This window comes from Porites lutea, chromosome 4 (genome assembly GCF_958299795.1).
Source record: "Porites lutea chromosome 4, jaPorLute2.1, whole genome shotgun sequence".
Classification (NCBI taxonomy): Eukaryota; Metazoa; Cnidaria; class Anthozoa; order Scleractinia; family Poritidae; genus Porites; species Porites lutea.
The window spans coordinates 45734951-45761297 of record NC_133204.1 but is presented as its reverse complement, the minus strand read 5'-3'; the positions used below and the strand labels follow the sequence as shown (position 1 = coordinate 45761297).

At 38.7% G+C, this 26347-nt stretch overlaps 3 protein-coding genes across 3 annotated transcripts; 2 read left to right on the top strand and 1 right to left on the bottom strand.

Moving 5' to 3' along the window:
- Nucleotides 1–1049: 1049 nt before the first annotated feature.
- LOC140934756 (uncharacterized) lies at nucleotides 1050–6912 on the top strand. The gene is made up of 7 exons (XM_073384328.1): nucleotides 1050–1186; nucleotides 1983–2276; nucleotides 2903–2965; nucleotides 3744–3926; nucleotides 4436–4750; nucleotides 5566–6252; nucleotides 6781–6912. Exons 1-7 carry the CDS (start codon nucleotides 1120–1122, stop codon nucleotides 6822–6824), a joined length of 1653 nt encoding a protein of 550 aa, XP_073240429.1. The 5' UTR covers nucleotides 1050–1119; the 3' UTR covers nucleotides 6825–6912.
- Nucleotides 6913–12224: 5312 nt separating this feature from the next.
- LOC140934755 (lysophosphatidic acid receptor 1-like) lies at nucleotides 12225–13211 on the top strand. The gene has a single exon (XM_073384326.1). It carries the CDS (start codon nucleotides 12225–12227, stop codon nucleotides 13209–13211), a length of 987 nt encoding a protein of 328 aa, XP_073240427.1.
- Nucleotides 13212–16429: 3218 nt separating this feature from the next.
- LOC140933796 (adenosine receptor A1-like) lies at nucleotides 16430–18787 on the bottom strand. The gene has a single exon (XM_073383446.1). The coding sequence runs from the start codon at nucleotides 18718–18720 to the stop codon at nucleotides 17692–17694; it is 1029 nt and encodes a 342-aa protein (XP_073239547.1). The 5' UTR covers nucleotides 18721–18787; the 3' UTR covers nucleotides 16430–17691.
- Between the last annotated feature and the right edge of the window lie 7560 nt (nucleotides 18788–26347).

Here is a 26347-nt window from a genome sequence, read left to right as displayed (position 1 = left end):
CTCATCAACATAACCGCCGCACAACACGAGAACACGAGAAAACTAAGAAAACTTCGGTCATGTGACCATCACGCGCAAGCGTGTGGTATAGAAACAACTGACCTACTAAACACCGGTTGCGCACTCTATTCACTTACCTACAGAGATTCACGGAGAGGGTCGCAGGCCGAGCCAGGCGATTAAATAGATTCTTGTGAGATAAATCAGCAGTTTGACGAAAGAAGCATCCAGTCTCGGTAAAAAGCAAAGCATCCGAAAATGCGGGTCAACCATAAATACAAGATATGCAGTTAAGCTCTCCGCCCATAGACCGTTTTGTCGCTATACTGTGAACAAAACAATGAAATGGCGGCCATAATGGCGTCTCCATTCAATCGCGCAATCCTATGGGAGTCGAACTTTTTTCTTACGTAAAAACTTTCTCTTGTTCGGAGAAATTTTCAGAGCTGCTGGTCATGTGAGTGTAAAACGGTATGTATACAAATAAAGCGCGTTCTTAACACAGGACACCCAGTTCAACCTAATTAGAGAATCCCTGGCGATTTCTTAGTTATGCCTGATATGCATCATCATCCACGAGCAGTGTTCTTGACGAACACTAAACAAAATTAATCAGACTCAAATCTGTCGGTCTAAGTATCTTAGTAGTTCATCATTTAAGACGCCAGGTCGCTATGATTACGTAGATTCTGTTCAAAATAAAGAGGCTGATAAAACTGGTGAAAGGACGAAAACCTGAGAGCAGTTATTCCTAGACTGGTACCTGCTTGCTGGGGATATACCTGTTCACTTAAAGGTTTATCACGACTTTGAGCCAAAGCGGGACCCCAGAAATAAACTGCTTATTGATCCACGATGATCAGTGTCATTAGTTATATGGAACTTATTTACCTCGACACTTCTCTTGTCCGCCATACTGTTAAACGCGACGCATATATAGTTGGGAAATTTGACCTAAATCCATCTTTCTGTGTAGTGCATAGAATAGAGTCATAAGTGAATTAGGTCATAAATAATGAGTTTGAATTGATGTCAGTCAGAGTTGATTTATATGAAATTGTTAGAGCCTGAAGATTAGTTAACTTCAAGGAACACAATTTCTTACAAAATCAAATTGAAATGAAAGCTTATGTACTTGGTTATGCCTGTTTAATCATTTGGGGACTAGCATCGCCTACTCAAGAAGGTCGGTTGTTTTTCTTCTCGCTTTATTTTGAGAACTTATGCTCTAAATTTAAGGTTACGTGTTCACTCGAGCATTTAATAATACTAAACAAGAAAGATTTCTTTTAGTGTGTAAGAACCAAGATCAGGAAAAGGGTCCAACAAGTAGAAAAATTAATCATTATTTTGATTTTAAGGACCATAACCAACGTTAAAGTCAAATAGCCATAAACAAAAAGCACAACCTGGAACAGACAAGTTATATGCACATGACGGAGGGAAAACAAACCAGCAAGCCCATTTAACTGGTGTAAAATTCCATTTTTCGTTTAATGGTTAGCAATCGGTCTGGCGTTTCCTAACAACAACTGCTATTATATAGCCTAAGATGTAATCATTCTTATATCTTTTAAACCAGTTGTATATATCATGAACCACTTCAAAGCCAGAACTTGGATAAGAGACCGTAAACTGATTTCGCGGTGCAGCCAAGAGATTTATATACACTTTTAAGTGTGTAAAAACAGAGGCTAGAGTAAGCTTGGCTAAACAACATTGTTACTTTCTCTTATGTGATTAAATGCGCCCTGGAACCAAGGATGTTTCTTTAACTAACTTAAAAACACTTCCTTGCGTTCAGAAAGCAAAATTAGTTCAGTCCTCAAAAATGTTTCTACAGAGACTTTAATCATAAGTCCCAACAGTCTTTCCTCAAAATTATTTGTAAGTCTAGCTTGCATTCCGCGGGGATAAACGGCGCTGTGCAAGACTTTATTGCTGCACTTATAACTTCTAAAAATATCCCACATCATTCATAGCACCTCGCCAAAAGACATCGGTACATCACAGTCGCACGTCTCCAAAGGCACATCATCCAGCTGCCAATACGTCCACAACTGAGAAAGGCACTATAAAGAACATCATTCTGCATAAAGTACTACCTCAACAAAACAAAGCAAATCAGAGATCACCAATTAACACACCCAATCTGCATACTGCTACAGGGATACCAGCCAATGAGCCTAAACCCAAGAAAGGAGTTCCTGTAGAGGCCACAGGGAGGGCAATACTTGTGCAAAATGCTAATGATGGGGTGGGACAAGTCGTTGAAGGTAATCCACTGAACAACTGCATTTAAAGTTTGTCTGTAGGAAATGTGGTGAAGCGTCTAAATATGAATTTAACTAAATAAAAAGCAGTAAATAATGGCGGTTAGGCCATTCTGTTATCCGAACTCTAGAGTTTAACCCGTTATATCCCAATATCCACATACAAATTCTCCAAACTGATCTCAATACATTTCCTTATAGAATGAGTTAAGAGAATTTCATAAACGATGAAAGCATTTTTCCTCTTTGTAATCATTTTATTTATTCTCATAAAGGAGAAAATTGATGTTGGTCACTATCGGGACTTAAAGGGTAAAAAAAAAGGAAATTTTCGTTTAGTTAAAATCGAAATGGAAGCCGTTGGCGCTCAATTTAATGCCCTATGCCCCAGTTTCGCAAGTAAGTATTTCTGTCAAGAAAAACAACTTTTCAAGGAAAAATTGCTCTTTTATCTTGTCAAATTAAAGACAACGTGCTTAAAGCTGATATCAGGATATATGATATTCTCTGGTGAACATTCGACGCCAGTGCCTCTCAAGGCAGAATTATTTTGTTACCAGAGAAATAAGATTTTTAAGAGAGCATGTTGGTGATACATTGTTTCTAAAGACTGATTATATATTTTACAGCAGGATCAACAAATGGGAAAGCTCCTGTTATAGTTATAAACTCAGAAGCTTCTGGAAATAAAGGTATATATTTCAGGATCATAAATAGCTTTATTGTATTTTAGGTCTCCTTCGACCGGCACTTTTTGCGAAACAAATGAAAGAAATAAAACGCACGAACCGGTACTAAAGAAAAGTTTAACTGTCATATCTTCATATAACTTAAGAGGTAAAAGGACTTTGCCATCGTTTTGTGGGAGGGGGGAATGGGCGCGTGATGCATCTTCAACAGAAAGCGGCACTATCTTAGGCATTCGAGTCCAATGGCGGAGTTTAGATACAGGATGTAATTTGTAGACGGGTATCTATGAAATAAAGGCCCTCCTTTTATCGCATCATGGGTCGAGTTATTCGCGAAGTCGGGAAAGCCGGGTAATCCTGGTTGACTGTACACATAGCATATGAAGTTGTTATAACAACTTACCTTGGATTTGCGCTAATCGTCTTTCGAACAACAGGGCCCTGGTGTAAAACAATATTTAAGGCTTTAAACCCGGCCAGTAGAAATTTATCCTCAAGCATGTACATGTAAATGTTAATTGCTTTTCTTTCACACAGCGTTGAATTTTTGCGGAGGATAACTGTATTTCAATGATTATAACTGACACTCAGGCACTCGACGTGTTTGCAAAGTACCCATAAACACCGTTTCTACCAATTAGCTCTAGAAACGGCAATTTAGGTGCGAGATACAAATCTGAATTACTCACGAGATGATTTTAATTGCCATCCAAAAATAACAGATTTGTAACTTTCATAATCGACGCGTTATTTAGCTCTATTTATGATTTAACTATGGCAGGTGCTCTGGATCCGTTTTCCCAAGACTGCCTCGATGCACATAACAGCTATCGCGCCAAACATGGCGTCCCACCGCTTATGTGGTCACATGACCTTGCTGAAGGAGCTCAAGTTTGGGCTGACCAACTTGCTTCAACTGATTCGTTTCAACACGATCAAGTGGCCATACAAAACCGCAAGATAGGTAAGATAGAAAACACAATACTTTCACAAGAGCCAGTCATCTATTATCAATGCGGTGTTTCAGTTGTTTTGAACAGGTTTTGAATACTAAATGGCAAGCAGGTCACTGAGGTGAGATAGGTGGGCATTATTACGAGTAATTGCTTACTCTTTCACTTTAGAGGCTACAATGATGAATGTAAATCAGACAATACCCTCGCTCCCCGGCCTTGTTAAAAATAACTTCGCGCTACGCGCTCGGTGGTTATTATCAAGAAGGCCCTGGAGGGCAGAAATTATCCTGTGTTTAGTTCCAGGTTATCATGTCGGTTTAGGTCTTCTACGCAAGTTGATTATTCGCAATCAGCGTTTACTCGGAAGACCAATCGACATTTAATTGGCCTTTGAACAACATTAAAAAAGACATCAATCCAATTTCTTTAAGCTTTTAACAATTTCATATTTCCCCAAGCCTCAGAGCGAGGTATGAATCAGTTCAGTACATCGAAATTGGACTATTACTTTCATTAGGTGAGAATCTGGCATATTTTCAACCCCCTGTTCCAAAATGTGAAGGTGCCATGGTGGACAATTGTGTCAACTGTCGTGAGATGGTTCAACGCTGGTATGACGAGGTTAAAAACTACGACTTTGATAAAGGAGGCCCCAAGAGCAGGAGTGGCCCATACAAACACTTTAGTCAAATGATCTGGGCCAATTCAGCCGAATTAGGAGTCGGGACCGCGGTCAGTAAGCGGTATGGCTTCATAACTGTTGCTCGGTACAGGCCCAGTGGGAACGAAGGAGATTTTGCGGAGTTCATCAAAAATGTTCCCCCGGAAGGAGGTACACGATATTTTTTTCTAATCAGTTAATAACGTCTTACTTCACATTCCCTAGGGTTCACCAGCCTGACATAGCTGACCTGTTTCGGCCAGTAAAAGCACCGTGCTTTAAGCACCAGCTCAACACTACACATGTTGGACCTGTTGGCCGTGAACTGCACGGCATTTGTTCCCACAACATGCGCTGTGAAGGCGGTTCAGCATTACTGCCGATCGGGGTGTCAGCAAGTTCAATAAGAAACAAATTAAGAGTAAGTGGCACACCGACCGATCAACCCATGGCCTGGCCAGTACCTCACGCGTGCGCACTGCCTTAGTCGTGCTGCAGAAGCCATGGACAGCTGTTTCGCCCTGTTTAGTGCTAATCAGCATAACATAGCCGTCACAGCAGTCAAAGTCTTGGTTGGTGTCGGTGTATAACTTGCTCTTAGTTTGCTTCTTAGCACGGTGATTTCCAAGCTCTCTGTGCTGTTCAGAGTCATTTCTGATGCGTGTGGAAACGACGTTTGCGATACCAAATTTGTCGAGTTATGGACATGAGCAAATAAATTTTTCCTATTAAAATTGTCAAGTAAATTTCCTTCAGTGGGCGGGGTGCGCATGGAATGTATGTAGACACACGACATGCAACGTATTCTGTTACTTAAACGTGGATGGAACAGGACTGATAAACCATATAAAAGAGAGAATGAGGTGCCTTCTGATGCCATACATTTGCTGTAATTTAGCTAACAAAAAATACATCAAAAGTAGGTTGAGTTTGATCGTCCGGGTGAACGAAAAATAAAAACTTGACGGGTTTTTTCTTCTTTAAAGGTCCTCTACCGACAATGAATCCACCACTAAAAGATAATACGCAACCTGGTGTTGTTGTGAAGAAACCTGGGTTGATTGAAGACAGTACAGTTGTTTCCAGCGCAGAAGGAGCATTGATTGAACCTCCAACTACATCTCCATTAATGGTGAAAAAGCAAGATGCCCTCCCCTCAAACTTAACTATCGCTGTATCTCCAAAGGCAAAGCTACTGGCTACATCTCTCGCCAAAATCACTGCTTCGGTAACGCCGCTCACAAAGAAACCATTAAAAATCACAAATCAAGATGTTCAAGCCGTAAATAACGCTACATCCATAAAAGGAAAGCCACTGATTGCAATTCCCGCCAAAAACCCTGCTTCGGTAATGCCGCTCGAAAACAAACCATTAAAAATCACAAATCAAGATGTTCAAGCCGCAAATAACGCTACATCCATAAAAGGAAAGCCACTGATTGCAATTCCCGCCAAAAACCCTGCTTCGGTAATGGCACCGGTACCACCAAAGGATAGCATTAAAACTGCAAATCAGCCCACGCTTAACCAACCAATTACAGTGAACAAGGCGGCGCATTCTAAGGGCGGATTTGTACACACGATGACTGCCAACGATGGAACGAAGGCTCAAGTGTACCTCAGCAAGAATGGGGCTCATGCTGGTATAGTGTTCAGGAATGAAATATTGAGAGGTATTTTTCCTTTGTTTGGTACTGAGATTCTGATGTAGTGTCTCCTATAGTTCTATGCCAGTCATTTTTATATTCAGATTTAAGGAACCACTGTGGTATTTTTCTCATTAGAACCCTCAAATTTCTAGGTTGAAGAGATATGTCCAGAAAAGTATACTTAGATAAAAGATCACCAAACCAGCACACAAGGCCCTACCAATCTCCATCTTCATGTGCTGTGTAAATGCACAAGGTTATAGTGGGTGAACATGAAGAACAGTTTATTTTTAGATCGATTTTGCCGGAAATTTGTGGGAGGTATACAAATTGGTCAGCCAAAATACAGACTGGAAATGATAACATAAAAAAAGTATAATACAGTCTACGGATATCCGATGCGCAAAATGACATAAGGGTAGAGATTCCATGCTAAGCACTTGCCTGCGTTTTTGGACATTATAAACCGAGTTTTATATTTTCTCCTCTCTGAATGGCAAAAAATTAAAGAAACCAGCACGAAACAAAACCCTATTTTCTTTTTCCACCTAGCACCACAAGGAGAAGAAGTGAAAAGAACAATTCAAGTGCTGTAGAATGGACAAGAGCCCAAGACAAACAAACTTTGTTATGGATTTGCAAGCGCGTGTTTACTTTTTGTTAATAGTGCTACAGACCACTTTCTCGCTTCTAGAGAGAGGTCTGGCTTGTTCAAAGGCTGGATAGCGCTATCCACCGGACAAATCACTATCCAGTGGATAGTGCAATTAGTTTGTCCAATACGTCTAAGCTGGATAGTGATTTAACCTATAGATAGCGCTATCCAATGCTTGAACAACCGGGGCCTGATCGTTTAACAGACCGCAATGGCCGACTTGTGCTTAGACGGCGGATAGAGTAAAAGAAAAGTAAGGCTACCAGCAATAAGTTACATTGGCTATGTTCATAAACATGGCTTAAAATCCCTTTTTACTTAGCTGATCAGACGGACATATAAATGGGTTTTGAGGTTTAGATTCATTTATCCTAGTCCTTAAAAGTTTAAAAAAGTGGATACAAATAGAAGTCTAAACAGGGCTCAGTTGTGCATAACGTCAGCAGGAATGAATGAAACAAAACTCAACAATAACCGCAACATATTTATTGCAAATCCCAATTATAGGTAGTAATTCCCACTGTTAACTAAAATTTTAAATGAAATGTTATCCATGGGGCGAAGAGACCGACAACGCTGTTTCCTTGGCAACAGTACAAAGCCCCATATAAAAGTGAAACAAGCTCTGACTTTTCTCTTTATCAAAAAGCGTGACGCAGAGTATATAAAAAGTATTAGAGCTAGGTTATTCAAACTGAAAAACACAGTTCGGAGCTATTTGACTGACGCCTTGCCAGTTTAACTAGGGAAGAACAAGATATATCCCTTAAATGTTAAATCACGGCGTCACTAATAACTTTTTTTAATAAGCCATAGACAACACATTACACTTTTCAGGGGCACCCAACGAGGATATAGTTCAAAACCACTTAACATAGCATTGTTGAACGTATTTTAGTATTTAAACGGTAGATATAGGCATATTTTTATCCCCTAAAAACTCTTCATCTGTTCGGATTTCCTAGCTGAAAGTCTAGTGATCCGAAAATTATAGGGATCAAAACTTACCTTTTCGAAAATTTCAGCCAGGAAAAGGCTCCCGAAAATTCTAGGTGGCCTTTTTTAGGGTAAATATCCATGTAAAATGGGTATTATATACCATTTTGTAGATGTTCGGAAATCCTAGGAGAGGCAGTCAAGCAAGAAATTTTACAACAAATGTTCCGAAAATTCTAGTTCTCAAATCGTCTTCTGAACAGATATTTTCACGAAAATTGCCGTTGGGTGCCCCTGACTTTTGAAAACTTCACAGTTAAAGGAAGCGTAGAAGAAGGCAGCCTTGTTCTCAGGCCGTCTTGCATTTCCAGAAAAGTTGGAGAGTATTCTGGGAGCGAGGTTGAGGAGAAAATACAAAAAAAAAATACTTGAGCCAAATTTTATTTTATTTCAGTTTAGAAACAAATAAATAGCTTTAAGAAAGTAACTCGTTTTCTACAATTTTTCTGAGTCTCTTCCTATAAGAACACACTCATCTCCCCCGCGTTCGATATCAGTTCCGAATGAGCCCCCTCCTCTCGCTTTACATCCCTCCTCGGTTTTCATCGGATAACCTTATCAAGCAGAATAGGTGACGCACTACCGACAATAAAACATTAAGTAACAACAACATTTGAGTATTTTGGGCTGCCCCTTTTAAATCATAGGCTTCCTACACCTAACTACCTCTCTAATTTCCAGCAGGTGCAGATAGACGGCTTAGGGGAACAATCAATATTTCAGTCTCATAGCGTGGGAAAATACTAACGAAAAAGTTTCAAGTAATTTTGGAGTTACTTCTGTACGGTTGTACCCTGGATACCAGAGGGTTTTTTCTTTTCCTATAACCATAGATAAAGCAACAAATTCAAATGGTGGACGCTGTTTGTTTCATCACAGTTACATGAATTAATAAGAACGGACATCCGGAACCAGGCAGGGTAGTAGTAACGTTGAGAAAAATGCGCGAAAACATTTTAGCCAATCCCGCATTGGTAATGTATACCAAAGCGATCGCGAGCTTGGGTCCAGCATTCAGCTCAAAATCCACCCTTTGTGATTGGTGATCTACTCTGTGTCTGTAATTCTGACTGTCAACAAACTACCGTTTTGTTGTTCTTCCTCCTTACGCCTGCCATAATGTCAAGTTAAGAAACGGGACAAAAGCAACTAGCAAATGATAAACATGTGCTTGAAACTTTTACCCTTTTCTTAGTGACAAAAAATACAATATTATACAACTCAAGTCAAAAGTCAAATTAAAAAGTTTCCAGTTAGTTCCTGCTATTAATCCTGTTTTAACATCGTATTTTGCAGATTAAGCAACTAAAAGAAAAAAGGAAAATCCTCAAAATGATCATCATTTACCTTCAAGTTACTCTATCAGTATATTCCCAAACAGCTAATTAGAGTAGCGATATCGCTTGAGACTTGAAAACAAAACTGCGGCTTTAATACATAAATAACTGACAATAAGAGCTAAAATAACTAGTGATAATATAGTAATGGCTAAGTTAACGCCAGTTTCTCTCTTTGTACTGAGCTTAACTAATTTGTTTGAAGTTGAAATCCTCGAGCAACAGGTACTTATTTAACGGTTGTTAAGTGGAAGATGAACCCTCAATATCCGTACCTATTATGGATTAAGTTTAAAATAATTTTTAAATCTTTACTGACACTAAAAAACAGCGAAATAACATACAGCCTCATGTTAAAACGAATTAAATTTTTAGTGTAACTTCCTACCGCGGTCGTGCCGGATAATTGATGAAAATCCCAGGAAAGCGGGTACCGGCAGTCCGGCTTAAAAACCAAAACAAACTTATACACTTTGGAACTCAGTTACTGGGCGAGATATAAGCCGTTACCTTATACATTGAAATAACCTCACAACTTAGTTAAACATATCTTCTCTGCAGTGATATCAGTTAGTATCTTTGCTGAGTGCAGCTTTATCTTATTACTTCGAGTATAAACTTAAACATAAATTCTAGTAGACATGTTACGAGAAAAAGAAATCCTTAACTAACAGTACTGATTTACTACCCTGTCATCACGATTTTCATTAAGGGGAATAGTTAGTTAATAGCGGCTAAGTAAAACTTTGAGAAGACAAAATTCAAGCACAAACTTGTCTAAATCTAAATGAGCGCAATACCTAACCCTCGGTAAAAATCAGGAAAACCTTTCCCCTCGGATCGAGTACCCACTGACGACTGAGCTTCTGTCCCAATGCGGATAGGAGGCGCTCTGTTCCATGATAATTTAACTCTCCAGGAGAGAATAAGAGGTTCTCAGTTCTGCCTGCTACGAGAAGAGGAATAAACTTTTCTAGCGGCGTTTCACTTTATCAAGCCACAAAATAGTTCTCCAAAACGAGATTACTTCCTCGGAAAGGAATGCAGCAGTATTCCGGGGAGATGAGGTAACTAAAACAATCCGTTACGGTTTACTGAATAGCGTGATCCTATTGGTCAGATATCAACTTATCACCAGCAGATACGATCAACATTAGGTAATAAGTATTATACACGGCTAATTTTATTATCCAAGGTGCTCAAGTGAATCCTTTTGAATGGTGCTATGCACTGAAACAGAGGCCATTAACTTCATGCGCGAATGACAGTGGTAGGAGTCGAGTCTCACGCATCAGGGATTTATGACATCATGTTGCTGAATCAATAAACAGCTCTACCGTTTTGGCAGTTCTGGTAGATAATCTTAAGTAAGAAGGAGATTAAGCTTGAGACCAATCGATCAAAAATAGTGGTATCTTTTTTTTTGTCTATAACAATGATACAACGGAATGGACTGCCAGAGAGTGATCACTTCAATCAATGATTTTGGCCACACTTTAACGGGATTTGATCATGCGCGACTTAAAATTAAGGACTACTTCGTACAGCTACAGTGCTATAAATAAAAAAGAAAAGTACTTTTCGGTGGCTTATTTTACAGCGCGACATCCAAGAAATATAAAGAATGGAAAATCATGGAACTATAATGGTTGGCTCCAAACATTTAAACAGCAAACGTTTTCGAAGCAAATGTGTTAGAGAAAACAGGCTTATTTTAACCTTAGTCTACAACATAAGAGCCTGTTTATACGAGGATAACCAGCCCGGTTAGGTAGCCTGCTTTACCGGACCGGTTTGGCTTATGCCTTGTTTCCTCAAAAAATTTTTTCTGTGTTAATTTATATGAGGAAGAGGACTAGCCAGCTTGCCGAGTTGATCTCGACTAGGGTAACTACGATGTCCCTCGGCAAGCGGGTCAGCCCTCTTCCCCATATAAAAACGACGAAAATTTATGAGGAAACAATGCATGAGCCTAGCCAGCTCGGTAAAGCGGGCCAGTCCCAGGTTAACCGGGCTGACTCACCTCATACAAACAGGCCTCAAAACCCGTCGCTTTATGTTTACCCGCAATTCATATCAACTGTCATCGAAAGAAACAGTTCATTTATCCGTAGTAGTATGAAAACTGAAAAGCTGACAAACCAACCTCGTTCCCAGTGTTCCCTGATCTCTCTCGTATGAGAAGGGAGAGAGAGAGTGGAAACTAGGTTGCTGATAACGCGCAGGATTCATTTACCTCGCCTCCAAAAAGCGTGGGAAAACAAGACAGTGGCGGCAAATTACCCCCTTTTTTTTGCTAACTTCTGATCATTGGCCGAGAAACTTTGAGGTAAAATTTTAATTTGTTTCAAAATGCAGCTTTCTTTGCCAAAATGCGAGTATTTTAAGCCAGTTATGATCCTTTTTTACATTTTACAAAAGCGATTCAGCTGAGCACTCCGGCGAAGTAATGTATTTCCCTACTGATTATAAGATTTCCAAATCATTTTAAGTCTCTTTAATTAAATCCCAGTCACATCCGGATATATTCTTGGCAACCTTTAGGAAGAATTTTCATAAACTATTATATGATCACAACAGCCTCATCAAATCTATGAATAAAGGTGTGATGTCGTTTGTTTTTCAAAGAAAATCTATTGTTTAATTGGCATTCATTTCCTAAAAGCTAGTGTAACGCTGTTTCCAGTAATTTCTATTCAGTTTGCCATATTTACCTTGCTATTGGCCCATTGGCTTCAAAAGTTCTCATTCAGCCAATGAATGAAACAGAGAAAATTAATCAAATTCATCTCACATCAACAACGGTTAGTTCCCATCGGACTTCAAGCTGTAAATTCAGATATCGTAAAGTGTGAAACTTTCAAATGGTCAAGGCTACGTAAGATTGTACGTGACTGACCTTCACTTAACGAAAACTGTAAACGTTTAAGAATTGTAAGAAATAGAAGTCATTTCAGGAACCCGCCGTCTAAGAAGATTTGTAATTCTACGGAAGATTACATTTGGCAATGGGCAATTCTACCGAGGATGAGTACGATTTTTATGCTGACATCATAGATGCTCCTGAGTTCTGGTCAGGCTTAGCGATAGCTGGCATGATTTTGTCGGTCATGATTGCCTTATCAAACGCTGTTTTACTTTTTACGATTTACAAGGACCCAAGACGATCATTCCGTACTCCACCGAGTTTTCTTATAGCGAACTTAAGCGCGGCGGAATTTCTACAGGGTTCTGTGGCTGTGTTTCTAGTGGCTTTACGAGATGTGTATCGATACCAAAGGGCTATCATGCCTCACGTTAAAGTCTTCAAGGCTGTTATCTACACTATTGTCTGCTCGACGCTGTTTGTCAGTAGCGCAACAATAATAGCGATGTCCGTTACATGTTATTTTGCTATTAACAAGCCTATTCTGTACAAGAACACAGTTACAACAAGAAGAATCAAAGTTTCGATTGGACTGATATGGACAACCGCTTTGCTCATGTCCTTTCTACCAGCAACAAACATACCGGAGAAGACCTACACATTGATTTATCTTCACACGCATGCTACAATTCCCGCCATATTACTCACGATGACTTACGTGAAAGTCTTTCAAGCTCTCGCGAGACACACGAGTGAGGCTCGCCAAAGCTTCAAGGAATCAGAACTAGGAACAAGCCATAACCTTCTACGGGAAAGAAATATGGTAATCACGATTATAACTGTTCTGACAATGTTTTACATCACTTATATTCCACAATACATCACACTCCATTTGCTGTACCTCTGTAAGGCATGTGGCGAATCGTTAACTTTTCATAAAATTGACGTAGTCCTATCGCGATTTTTGTTCATTAGTTCTGCTGTTGACCCGTTCATCTACGCCTGGAGGGTACCAAAATATCGTCGAGCGTTAAAAGATTGTTTTAAAATGCTCCCAAAGGATGTGAGATTCAGATTTCTGTCAACTCGGACAAATACCAATGAGATCAGCATTTCTTCAGGCCTTTGAATACCATTTCAAATACATATTTATTATTTATCTGATAACTATACACACGTAACGAAAATACTATTATAAGGCCATGCAAGTAAATTTTCCTTAGAGAGAATATATATTGCAAAATCTTTCAAATTTAGATTGCTACTAACGAATTCTGACATGTATGTGCTAAGACGAATTGACTAAAACTTAATTTGTTGTAACAGAACAAATATTAGATCAGAGAATTAGAGTCACGTTACTTTACGGCAAACGGCGAACGTCAGATTCAAGTTGAGAATTTTTCTTTAATGAGCAGGTGAAAACTGTGCTAACTAAATCTTATAAATAAAACTAGCGTGAAACTACCATTTTTTGTAGAAGTAATTACCAGTAAAAGACAAGTGACGGGAAAACTTGGTCACGTGGTAAAAATTCGCGTTTGCCGTTTTCCGTAAACTTAACTCTGTTATCACCGTACTTTGTTGCTGACAGCTGAAATTATCAGGTATTACATTTATGATCTCTACAACGTCCTCGTTGCAAAATGCTATATTATGCCTCAAACCCAGGCTTGCGTCTACATCTACGTCGTCTAAGAATGTGCACCCATCATAGGAGCGGGATTTGCGTCAACTGTTTGACAATTTTAGCCTGAAAAAACTTTGGTTCTTGCTTTCAATTAATTCACATAAATGCATAGGTTAACTACTGGGTGCACCTTGACTAAAAATCTAGAATGAGTATCAGTGAAATAATGTATTACAGATCAATTCTAAATTTCTTATGTCTCGTATCAAGACTGAAAGTGGCGATTGGAAAATCAAGCCCTCATCATGAACGTAGATATACCGTAAAATTCCGAAAATAAGATGCGGGGGTTATATTTTTCAAAGACCCGTTTTGAGGGGCTTATTTTTTGAGGGGCTTACTTTTTTCACTTCAAAATTGATTGGGCTAGCTTACCGTTTCTGCTTTTTTCTACACTGTATTTGAGGGCAATTTCCAAGTACAAGCCCCCGGGAAGTTATATTCGGAGGAGCGATTAAACGGAGGGGTTTTTGCGTTGCGTGTTTGGGGCCGGCTTATGTTTGTAGGGGCTTATTTTCGGAATTTTACAGTATCCAGGGTTTCACTTGATATAATAACTTATTAGGACATCCGTACAGACGTTGGATTTGTTTGTACAATTGGGGTACAATTTGCCATGAAACCAAAATCGAAGGAGTCGTTTAGGAGTCGTGGAACGTTGTAGCAAAAGAACTATTCTGAATAAGGATCTAATCACGAGACAGGTACGTTGAAGTGGCTCCCAAGTGCGGGGAAATGCGCTGAGCGATCACGAACGATCTTAGATTTACTTTCGAACTGAGAACCCAAAAAGAAGAAGGATATTCTAACCATTCCGCGCAAGGGCAACGAACGCAAAACCAAAAAAGTCACCGAAATTACCTTAAGACATTGCAATATGAACTGCTCTACTTAAAAATTTTCAAAAAAAAATGACACTCCGAGAGGATAAAGGAACTATTAAAATTTGTAAGGAGGAAGCTATACATTGCATGCGATAATTCAGAATTGTAGTATTGTTATTTGTAATGACGTTGTTTGCAAGGAGAGCCGGACTGTTACGCGAAGCAGTAGACAATATTACCTATGATATATTAGGCTGTCCTAAGTACTTGTTAGAATTTAAAACTGTACATGTAGGATAAAACGTAATTGTATAATTATCACTGTATTTATGAAATATGATATGTAAAAAATCTTTCAATATAGTAAATGCTGCGCACGCTTATTGTGTGATTGGTTGTTGCTCACGATCTAACGGAGTACAGACACACAGGTGACGTCAGAACTTGTTTTCTTTGTTTTGTTCAACATGGCGGGTAGTTTTCAGAAAATGTTTGCGAGATTATTTTGGATTAAGCAAGTGAAGGTCTCGAAAAAACCTGAGCAGGAGCTGTTTACATGTACGAAACACGGAAAAACCAACACAAAAAAGTTCTTGGCGACTTGAGCCTAGTGGAGGAAATCTTCACAACAGTTGCATCGTGTGACACTCGCAGTTCGGAAAATGTTTGCACGATTATTCTGGTTCTTTGAGCAAGTGAAGGCCTTGAAACGCACCCGGCTCGGGAAAGACTATCTACAAGTAAGATAACAAAGAAACGAAAAAGCAAAGACGAAACGTAGCGTTTGTGACTAGGAAAATACCTAAACTGGCACAAATCCTGCAAAAGTCGAGTGGTTGCGGTTGGGGGAAAGTTTGTTTTTCTTCTTCTATTTTTTCTTTTCTTTTTTAATGGATTTTATGCAACGAATAGATTCCATTTTGCCGTGCGCCTGTTTAGTAACAGATCACAGATGACGTTATTCTCTCTTGGGTGAGGACACCAGTGACCAAGAACCAGTGAGAGACGTGACACTCCCAGCACTTTTTTGTTTTTACCCATTTTGACGTCATTTGTTATCTATTGATGAAACGACGCACGGCAACATGAAATCTATTGTCCAAGAATGAGCATAAAAATAAGATATATTTCACAGTCATCATATATTTTTAGTGTATCATTAATGGCAAAATTCTTACGAGAAAGCTTTCATTACATACAGTTGAGTGCTGAACGCTGCAGCGTCAAAACTTGTTGTGAATTGCCTGCAGAAAAACCCCGGATAGATATTTTATCAGTGAAGTTTTCATCAAGACTGAAGAGTTGTACATGGCTTTCCTTGCGCTAATGCACGATACTACGTATTAAGACCTTGGCTGGCTCAAGGCCATGATATTTGATGTTTTTGTCTGTGAAAGGAGCCGACTAGTATATATCCAAACCGCATTCAAGCCAGTATTGACACAGGCCTATATAAAGAAAGTATGCTAAGTCATGAATTGATAGGTAATTGAAAGACAATTTTGTTTTTTTTTTTGGTCGGCTTAGTAAAAATTTCAGCCCGTAACGAAATAATTCAGGCAATATTACAGGATGAATTGCGGACCAAGTAAGGTGTCCTTTTTTTTCGTTTTTCGTCGGGAAGTTGAACTGCTTCAAGACTTAACTTGTTATGCTTTAATATATATATATAAAAAAAACACCGCCTAGGAAACTCACTATGACAGGATAGGAAGTTTATAGAAAACAAACTGGATTAATAGAAAAGGACTCAAGTGAAGACACATACCAAGAAATTGATACCCGAAGAACAAAAATTTGTGTTTTATTCATCAAAATACTGAGTTCGTAAAGTGTTTTAACACTGTAAAGTGATTGAAAAGGATTGACTTAAAAGGCCTGACTTCGTTTCTAGGATCCTTCTTGCTGTCAACGTAGGCGAAGAACCTAGAAACAGGGCGACTGTTGCCATCTGTACATCGACAATATAAAATTATACCAAATATGTTATGCCATCGGCGCATTAAAAAAAAGAGACAGAGAGAGAAATGAAACAAAAAAATAGGAGTCTACAAGACAGGTTATTCAAGGTTGGTCACCCATCCACACTTTCTTATCCATCCCACCAGTCAGAGTTTACCTTGAGTGACCCTTTTTTGGAAATCCGAACCTTTGCAGGACAGAGGAGTATTTCGAGTAACCGTACGTAGGAAATTTAGCCTTCCGAGCAGATCTTTCTGGGGGCGCGTGTTGAATTCCTTGGATAGTTTGCGTGGGAGGCTACAGCGCACATAACAATCATGCGGAACTTACAAGAAAAAACCGAAAGAGGAGTGGGTATCACGCGAGAACGATCTCGAGTCATCTCTAACGGGTGCGCCCTCCTTCACTTCATTATATGCTCCGTTCTCTCAGTTCTGACAAAAAGGAGTTTTCTTCTCCATTCCTTTGTCAGTTGTGGAAAAGTTCATAACATAGAAAATTTTACACTACATTAAAACGATAAAATTGTTCTCCCAACTACAGGGGCAAATAAAGCACGAAAACAAAAATAAACACAATAATGAAGTTCGTCATTTTCCAAAAGACCTCAACAAAAGGTTGATTTTATCTGGGTTTATTGATCTTTCTTTATCAGCTACGTGACTTGCTCGCCATTTTGCTTTTGCTAAAGTAGTAACATTTAGGAGTATTAAGGATTTTTGTCAGAATTAAGAAGCTTAGCTGACCAAGGTGCAAGATACGGCAAAAGGATGTAACGGGTTCAGGATCTATAAAAGCATTTTTCATTTAAAACTACTTAATTATTCGATTCCAATGTTCACCAAATGAATGTAATTACCCTAAGAATAACCTTGAAGTTTGTTTGTTGACTTTTTCCGAACATCCTTTGAAGCGGCCATGATCTACCAAAGTGCATTAATTAAAGGCCCACTTGTGGAGATTTTGTTTTCTTGTTCATAACAACAAGTAACGCGCGTTTTCCGTCGTTCCAGAGCTTGTAAACTGCAATAATTACAGTTTCTTTATTTTTAAATTTATAGTAAAAGCGAGCGAGATACGAGAGAGCTTGAAATATTGTCTTCCGAGACAACAAGAATAACTTATTGAATAATTTAAAGGTTGGTTGATTCAGTTGGATCGCTTTGCGCTCTGCTCCTACCATCCAAAAACGTTCGACGCCGCGATTGAAGTGCGAATGATTTGTGAGAGGTAATTCTAAGTTTACCACGGTACATCTTCCAGCAATCTTGAAAGGCCTGGCGATACTTCGGTACTCTCCAAGCATATACGAAGGGATTGATAGCGGAACTTATATATAAAAATCTAGACAGGGCTACATCAATCATGTGGAAAGTTAACGAATTCTCGCATGATTCGCAGAAGTGCAGTAGATGAAGAGTTATGTACTGAGGCATGTATGTGATGTAGAATAATCCAAGAATTATAACAATGGCATTTACCATTTTTTTCTCACGTTCCAGAGCGTTCTTCGCTACAGAGTTGTAGCCTTCTCGTTGAACTTCGCGTGTACGTCTCGCGAGAGCGCGGAATACATTCGTGTAAATCACAGTCAACAAAATGGCTGGTACAGTTGCGTGCGTGTGAAGATAAATCATCGTATAAGTTTTCTCAGGCACGTTCGCCACAGGTAGAACACAGGTCGATAAAGAAATCAGCCATAATACACCGATGAATATCTTAACTCTTTTTTTAGTAATGATGGTCTTATATTCCATTGGCTTGTTAATCGCCACAAAGCAAGTTGTTGACATAGCTACTATTGAGTAACCACTGACGAAGATAGTTGTAATGAAAACAGTATACATGATTGCCTTAAATAATCCAAGGAAAGGCATATTTACTTGCTTAAAACGATACACATCTCTCACCGCCACGAGAGAAACGTTTAACAGCCCAAGAAGCAAGTCAGAGGCGCTTAGATTGGTGATCAATAAACATGGCGGAGTACGAAGGGTTTTTCGAGGATCCTTGTAAGTTATGAAGAGGAGAACCAAGTTTCCTATAATGATCACGAACGCCACAAAAAATCCAACGAATACTAAAGTTAACCAGTAACCTTTGTCTTGAATTATCGAAAGGTAAAAATCGAAGTTTGGATCCGAAGAATTCAGCGCAGTCATCTTGGACCACTGAGAACTAACGTGATGAACTGAAATGACCTCGAAAATGTTTTAATTACTTAAACCACTTTAGATCTCACGCAACCCTAATATTATATAACGCCAACGCTTCCTGAGTGACAACAGATCTTAAAATGACATTTCATAAGATCTTCTCTGCATAAGTACCCTATATGTACATGGTATTGTAGGTCATGATATCTATAAATGCATTAATTTGACAACAACAACAACAACAACAACAACAACAAATTTATTGTACCCAAAGCAGAATATTATAGTTATTTACAAGTTGTTAAATTAATCAATTAACTAAAAAGGGCACTGACTTCTTGATTGGTACTTGATTGGTGTGTATTTGTACCATTATATAGAAATATAATGAGAACTTAATTTTTATTGCTTGTACAACTATCGGAAGCAATTAAATAACAATTCGCATGCGGCGAGTTTAATCCTTTCTCTAAAGTTAAAGGAAAAACACAAACCCCTTCTCCTGACAGCTCTTGTTCTTTTTATATCGGTCAAACTTTTTGATCGACTCGGAGGAGCCTACTCGTCACAGGCTCCCCGGTTAAGGGTGTGTCTCAAAAGAAGACGATTTTTTGGTGAGATATACACGGTGATAACATCAGTTAATGTTCTACATGTAAATTGAAAGAGAATTTAATTGTTAGCACTACAACGAATGAATTTGCTTATATCCATTAGTCATAGGAAATTGATTTTAACCGCTCATTAAAAAGTTGAACAAAATTAACAGTCAGGTGTCGTTATTATACTATATAGTGACCAGTAAGTATTGGCAAATGGGTACCGAAGTTTTCATTTCAAGTCCTCACGGCACTACGCTGGTGTAGTTTATCAGAAATAACAGGCATTTCTTGACATGAATTAATTGCATCTTCGAGCATCTGGAAAGCGATGAACTAAGAAGAATCATTCGAATTAATCAGGACCGGCTTGTAACTTTCGAAAAATTAAAAACTTATTCGACTCCTAACCATTTCTAGATAAATTAAAGTAGTTTAATCAACCGACAGGATCAGCGTGTTTTCTTAAACTTTATTACTCTTCAACGCTCAAAAGCACACATTTAAGGTACAGTTTGAGGTTGCCTGTTAAAAGGTACAGTTAATTTTGTTGCTGTTATTTCATTAATTTAAGGTGACTCGACCCAGTTTTTTTGGGGGAGTACCCTCCTACTTTGAAGCTTTCTGGTATCCCCACCTTTACTTTTATCGTAAGTCTAACACATAGAATGGATAACATATAGATCAATCTACAATATAACGTAAAATTTTTGGCGATCGGAGTAAATGTCACGTGGTTATAATGCCACTCCCCTTTGAGGTCTGAGTCGAAAATCTGCTGTTGCAGGCATTTTTTCGTGAAAATCTCTCGGGTACACATAGCGCGCATTTGTGCCTTGCGCTGAACAGAGTTTCACCAAAATCGCAAAGACCCAATTCGAGAAATTCAGCGGTTTCCAAATTTAGGTCATAATTTATGCGAAAATGATAAGCAAACTTTACACGGATTATATCTAATAAACTATGAGATTCATCTCTTTATTTTGAGCATCCTTATAACAGATGGGTCCTTGCAAGTCAGCAAAACGCTTTAGGGCCTTGTAAATGCGCGCGATTTCGAGCAAAGCAAACATATAGAAATTATAGTTTTCGCTATTTGTTGACGTTTGTCAGCGTTTAAGAGTCTTTCTCACGAAAAAAGCATTTTCTTAAAAATTCGTAGTTTTTTTTCCTTCAAATTTTTTCAGGGCCACAATTGATTAACTAACTACCCGGACTCTGAATTTCATGGTCATTGAAAAACTGTGACATTATCTTCTATAAGCCCAAACTTGAATAAACATTGAAGATTTTTAGCGTTTTGGTTGAGTTTGTGCTTTGGGAGTTGTCTATTGTTTCTAGTCTGTCATTATACAGCATTCTTGTTCAGCACGCGTGCAATGACCACGCTTGGCTGACTTCCGAATGCTCACCGAGATATGATCAGTTTGGTACAGTGAGACAGGCCATGGCTTGATACATACAGGTTTAACTCACAATTTTTAATCAATTCTCGTGCTTCTTGTGACTTTGCAAAAAAATCAAGAAGTGCTACACACTAAATCTACTTACTATTAAAAAAATATCATTTTTTCATATGTTTAATGCAAGCGAATAATCAAACCAACTCGTGACGGGAATATCTCGGTGAGCATTCGGAAGTCAGCCAAGCGTGGTCATTGCACGCGTGCTGAACAAGAATGCTGTATAATGACAGACTAGAAACAATAGACAACTCCCAAAGCACAAACTCAGCCAAAACGCTAAAAAACTTCAATGTTTACTCAAGTTTGGGCTTATAGAAGATAATGTCACAGTTTTTCAATGACCATGAAATTCAGAGTCCGGGTAGTTAGTTAATCAATTGTGGCCCTGAAAAAATTTGAAGGAAAAAAAACTACGAATTTTTAAGAAAATGCTTTTTTCGTGAGAAAGACTCTTAAACGCTGACAAACGTCAACAAATAGCGAAAACTATAATTTCCTTATGTTTGCTTTGCTCGAAATCGCGCGCATTTACAAGGCCCTAAAGCGTTTTGCTGACTTGCAAGGACCCATCTGTTATAACGATGCCCAAAATAAAGGGATGAATCTCTTAGTTTATTAGATATAATCCGTGTAAAGTTTGCTTATCATTTTCGCATAAATTATGACCTAAATTTGGAAACCGCTGAATTTCTCGAATTGGGTCTTTGCGATTTTGGTGAAACTCTGTTCAGCGCAAGGCACTAATGCGCACTATGTGTAGCCGAGAGATTTTCAAGAAAAAATGCCGGCAACAGCAGATTTTCGACTCAGACCTCAAAGGGGTGTGGCATTGTAACCACGTGACATTTACTCCGATCGCCAAAAATTTTATGTTATATTGTAGATTGATCTATATGTTATCCATTCTATGTGTTAGACTTACGATAAAAGTAAAGGTGGGGATACCACAGAGCTTCAAAGTAGGATGGTACCCCCCAAAAAAAACTGGGTCGAGTCACCTTAAGTGGATGGCATTGCGTAAGGCTGAAAATAGGAGAACCGGGTTGCCCTAGAGCAAATGGCAGAAATTGAGTCTCTGGGAAAATAATGTGTCTGTCATGCTGAATTGTCTCCAGGCAGTGTCAAGGTGAAATAGGCCTTATCACGGTTTTAGAAGCCATCTTGACAATAGGCAACCGCGTGAGAAATTACAGTGGCTTATTTTTAAGGAGTCTTGTACTCTGTTTTGAGCCTACCTCCGATTGAGTGATTGATTGATTTAATTGTCATTGTAATTGTAAATCTGAAACTTGATTAAATGAATAAATAAATAAATAGTGTTTATTGAGAATCTAATGTCGAATAATTTCCGTAAAACGGCTGTTATGAAAAAAAATATGAATTTTTAACTAAAGCAAAGGATTTTACTAAGAAATTTTGGGGGCCGTTACTGCGCTTAAATTTCTCCAGACGCTTGCTTAGATTTTCCATATATTTGTCTGGAACTTTTACCGGGAAATTTTAGTCGGGCGGAAGAGAAATCTTTAGAGACAGTGACTGTATACAAAATTTTATAAAGTGGTTCTAGCGCGTGTAACTGCATGTAACGCCCACCATTTTTTTAGTATTCAGTAGAATCGTTAGGAGTGAAGCTTTAGTTTACAATTCATTTTTCTTCAGAATTGTTCGACATTAGATTCTCATACAAACACTGTAATTTCTCACGCGGTTGCCTACTAGTCAAGATGGCTTCCAAAACCGTTATAAGGCCTATTTAGGGGGGTTGAATGGGGAGTGGGGGAGGGGGGGAGCACTTGTCGGTTGTCGGTTAAAATTCAGTTACTTTGTGGGTAGTCGGTTAAAATTTTCGGTATCATGCGAGCAGAGGCTACATTTTCGCTGTGTGAGCTGGCGTGCGAAAAGTAGCCTCTGCCGACAACCGTTCAATTTTCTATCGCGAAATTCGTCTCGCGATTCGCAAACAAAATTAATCGTCCGGTCTGTTGGTTTCCCTACTGCTTACAGGCCACCGTAAAAAGTAATCAAGAGAGGTTAACTGGATAAAGAACGACATTCTCGCAGTCTATATATTTATAGGCAGGAATTTTAAACATTGGTCATAAAAAGTTAACCTTAAGAACTTTCTACTGAAACTGGTCATGCAGAGAAGCTTGTTAGGCCTTCACGTGACTTCTCATGGCTGAGGGCTCCCTTAAAACCCTTTTTTCCCATCTTGAAAGGGGTTTTAGAGGACGAAATTGACAAAACTTGACAACTTTTTCAAAAAAATAGATTTGTCTTCTTCAGGTCTCTGTTAACTGCAATGGATTGAAAATAATCGTTATAACCACAGAAAAGCCAAGAAAATACTTAATTGTTATTTGAAAAAAAAAAGTATTACCCCATGTAGACCTGCTTGACGAATGCTAATCTAATTATGGATTACGGTCAGAGGAATTTCCATTTCCTCAGCCCAGAGGTCCCCAGCTTGCTTTATATACCAGAGGTTATATAATTAAAGTCACTGGAATCTTTGAGTTGCGTGACGCAGCACAAACCGCTGCCGGTGCATACGGGCGTAGAAGACGACGTTGTAGATTTCAGACATTTCGGCTTTATCTTAGACTGCTTGCAGTCCGCCTTTTCTCTTAAAATCCGTTTAGTTCTTATCTCAGCCAGCGCGATTGCAAACCACGACTTTATGTTACAATAAGGGATTAGGACAAGAAAAGACGGACTGCGGACGACTCTTTTGTTGTAAACAAACTCTCCGTCGGCCCAGAAACGGAGCCCGATTGGTCAGTTTTACAGCTGTTGACAGATAATTGTTCCAACAACAACAAGTTTTATTTGCATGACCAGGCGGTGTGCGTCACGACCCACAAAGGTTCATGGGTAAAACTGTTTATGTGCCTTATTTCAATCGCGACACGGTCGAGTTCGCATCTCGTGAGAGAGAGAAATCAAAACCCGGGATCAAAATACTGCTTCCTTTTCTGAAAAACATTACGGAGGAGAGCGACTTAGAGAATTTTCAAGATCTCATACTGGCCTTAGATGCTTGTTATTGGCTTCATAAGGTAATTTCCATAAGTTTATCGCGATTCGGAGACTATCGAAGGTGCGATTTAGCCGATTTTAGGAGGCGATTTCCTGCTTCTCAGAAGATTTTAGGTACTGTTTAGTGCTGTGCTTATATGTATATTTCTATCTCAGAAGAGTGAAAGAGATCTGTAGTTCATACCTGGATTTGCTTAAATAAAATATTCGTCCATTTAATAGTAACGTTTGATTTCGCTTTAGTTATTTTTAGCTTCTTAGAAATCAGCTCAACATATTGTCCTGTGACACTTACGGTTTAACAACTGGTGACGTCACTAAAATCGATATTATCTTTCACGTTCTCTCTGACATGGAACATCCTCATCTTCCGCCATCTTGATAAAAATGAGGACATTCTAGTCAGACAGCTACTAATAACAACATGAATGCTCCGCCCATTCCAAGGGGCAAACAGTGATTGGTCAATTTCCACCCGAAAGGCTATGATTGGGCAACTCTTGAAAGGTTGACAGGAAATTGTGAAATTTCAGCCAATGGGAACCGAGTTTTTGATTTCGCTTTAGTTATTTTTAGCTTCTTAGTAATCAGCTCAACATGTTGTCCTGTGACACTTCCGGTTTAACAACTTCCGGTTCACAGATAGTGGTGACGTCACTAAATCGATATTGATCACGTGTTCGTTATATTATTTTATAATTGGCTCTTTAACTAATCGATAAAAAAGCCCTGAACAGCCGCCCACTACTACTGTTGCATGACCATACATGTACACATAGTATTGCAAAAAGCTACCTTAACCCTTTTAACCCTAAGATCAAAATTAAAATTCTCCTTTGTCGCCCCTATTCATTTACTATAGAAGTAGTGGGGAGAAGTTGATAAAATATCAAGCAAATACATCTTGTGTGATCATGTCCTTAATTCTCATGACCACTTTGTTTTACAAAGCATTGTTATTACAAGGAGAAATTTGATGCTGATCACTCCTAGGGTTTAAAGGGTTAAGAGAAAAACAGAAAAACTAAAATTTCATCTTATTGCAATTAATTTACTTTGCTAACAATTTGTCAGGGAAATCAAAGCAAGCTGAAATATATTTAACCAATGGTAAATTAATATAGTAATTTGAGGAGTTCATCTGTTCATTGATCAGATCGTTGACGTGTAATTGGGTAATATTTGGAATCAGAGATTGAACTTTTTGGTAAAAATTATTCCTTATTATAGAATATTTAGAACAGTGAAAAAGAAAGTGAAATTCGTCTTCTATTTGATTGGACCCACAGGGTGGGCAATGTCTATTTTCTCTAGAGATCTGATTGTATCTAACTTGTTCACAAATATAATGATTAATTTGTGATTGCTAATTCGTAATTTGACTAATGCCTTTCTCTCGGCTGTAATCCTCTTGTTAAATCTAGATAATTAGAAATGGTATGCTCGTTTTTAAAAGATCTATAAAATTCTAGTTTTTTGAGAATGTTGGAGGGTGTTTTTCCACTAGGAGATATATTTTTGTTTCATCAAGCGTACAAAGGTTTTGAATATTGCGGTATCTAACAAATTAGGATTAAAGTCAGGTATGTTGAAATATTCTGATATCTTCATGAGATGGGAGTGAAATCTACTTTTACCATTGGAGTGTAGATCAAATGACATTAAGAAGGTTTGTTCGACAAAAGAGCCTTCGGTTTTAGACTGAATATAAATGTAGTTGAGAAGTTTTTGAGTAATAGTGATACTTGAAGGAAAGCGACGAAGTTCAGCTCTACATGCTATATTAGAAGCTTTGTTATTTACCTCTAACTACCGTTTGCAAAATTGAAGGTGTGTTTTTTCAATTTGTGTACCGTCCCAAGCCTTAAAATCTGGTTTTGCATACACACCCCAAATTTCACTATTATATGTCAGGATAGTGAAAATAAGGGTATCAAATATTTTACACGCAATAGCTGGTTTTAATTTGACTGGTCTGTGGTGGAGATGCGAGCGATAAAAATAGTCACGCGTCACAACTAACTACGAACAGTTACGAACCTAGGGGTAATCGCAACCTCGTTCCCAGGGTTCTCTCCTACCCGCGGGTAGGAGAGAACCCTGGGAACGAGGTTGGGGTAATCGCTTGTTAACTACAACGTTAAAGGATATCTTCTAATTTAAAATAAATCGTTTCAAGTTAATAGGGTTTACCGGTAATTGGTGAATTAAATTACCTTGACAGCTTCGTTGTACCCAGACAGAACAAGAGTCAGCAGTCTCTTAGGGGCCGACCATTTAACTCTTGAGGGGTAGGGGGGGGGTGATTTTGAAAAAAAAAATTCCTGCAAGCGCTTGTCGGAAGAAAAAAAATTGCATGCAGCACAAATGTAATAGAAAGCTTATGGGAAAAAGGGGAAAAAGTATCCCGCCCACCAGATTGTTAGAGAAAAATTCTTGATGACAAGAAATCACCCACCCACCACGCCCCCCCCCCCCCCCCCTCCTCAAGAGTTAAATGGTCGGCCCCTTACACGGGCTTACGCCCTC

What these genes read in the sequence shown, in the direction of transcription:
- LOC140934756 (XM_073384328.1), top strand. Translation starts at nt 1,120, where the DNA reads ATGAAAGCTTATGTACTTGGTTATGCCTGTTTAATCATTTGGGGACTA. An exon ending in AGAAGCTTCTGGAAATAAAG is followed by an intron (nt 2,966 to 3,743) that starts GTATATATTTCA and finishes TAACTATGGCAG; the next exon opens with GTGCTCTGGATCCGTTTTCC. An exon ending in AAATGTTCCCCCGGAAGGAG is followed by an intron (nt 4,751 to 5,565) that starts GTACACGATATT and finishes TCTTCTTTAAAG; the next exon opens with GTCCTCTACCGACAATGAAT.
- LOC140934755 (XM_073384326.1), top strand. Translation starts at nt 12,225, where the DNA reads ATGGGCAATTCTACCGAGGATGAGTACGATTTTTATGCTGACATCATA.
- LOC140933796 (XM_073383446.1), bottom strand. Translation starts at nt 18,720, where the DNA reads ATGACTGCGCTGAATTCTTCGGATCCAAACTTCGATTTTTACCTTTCG.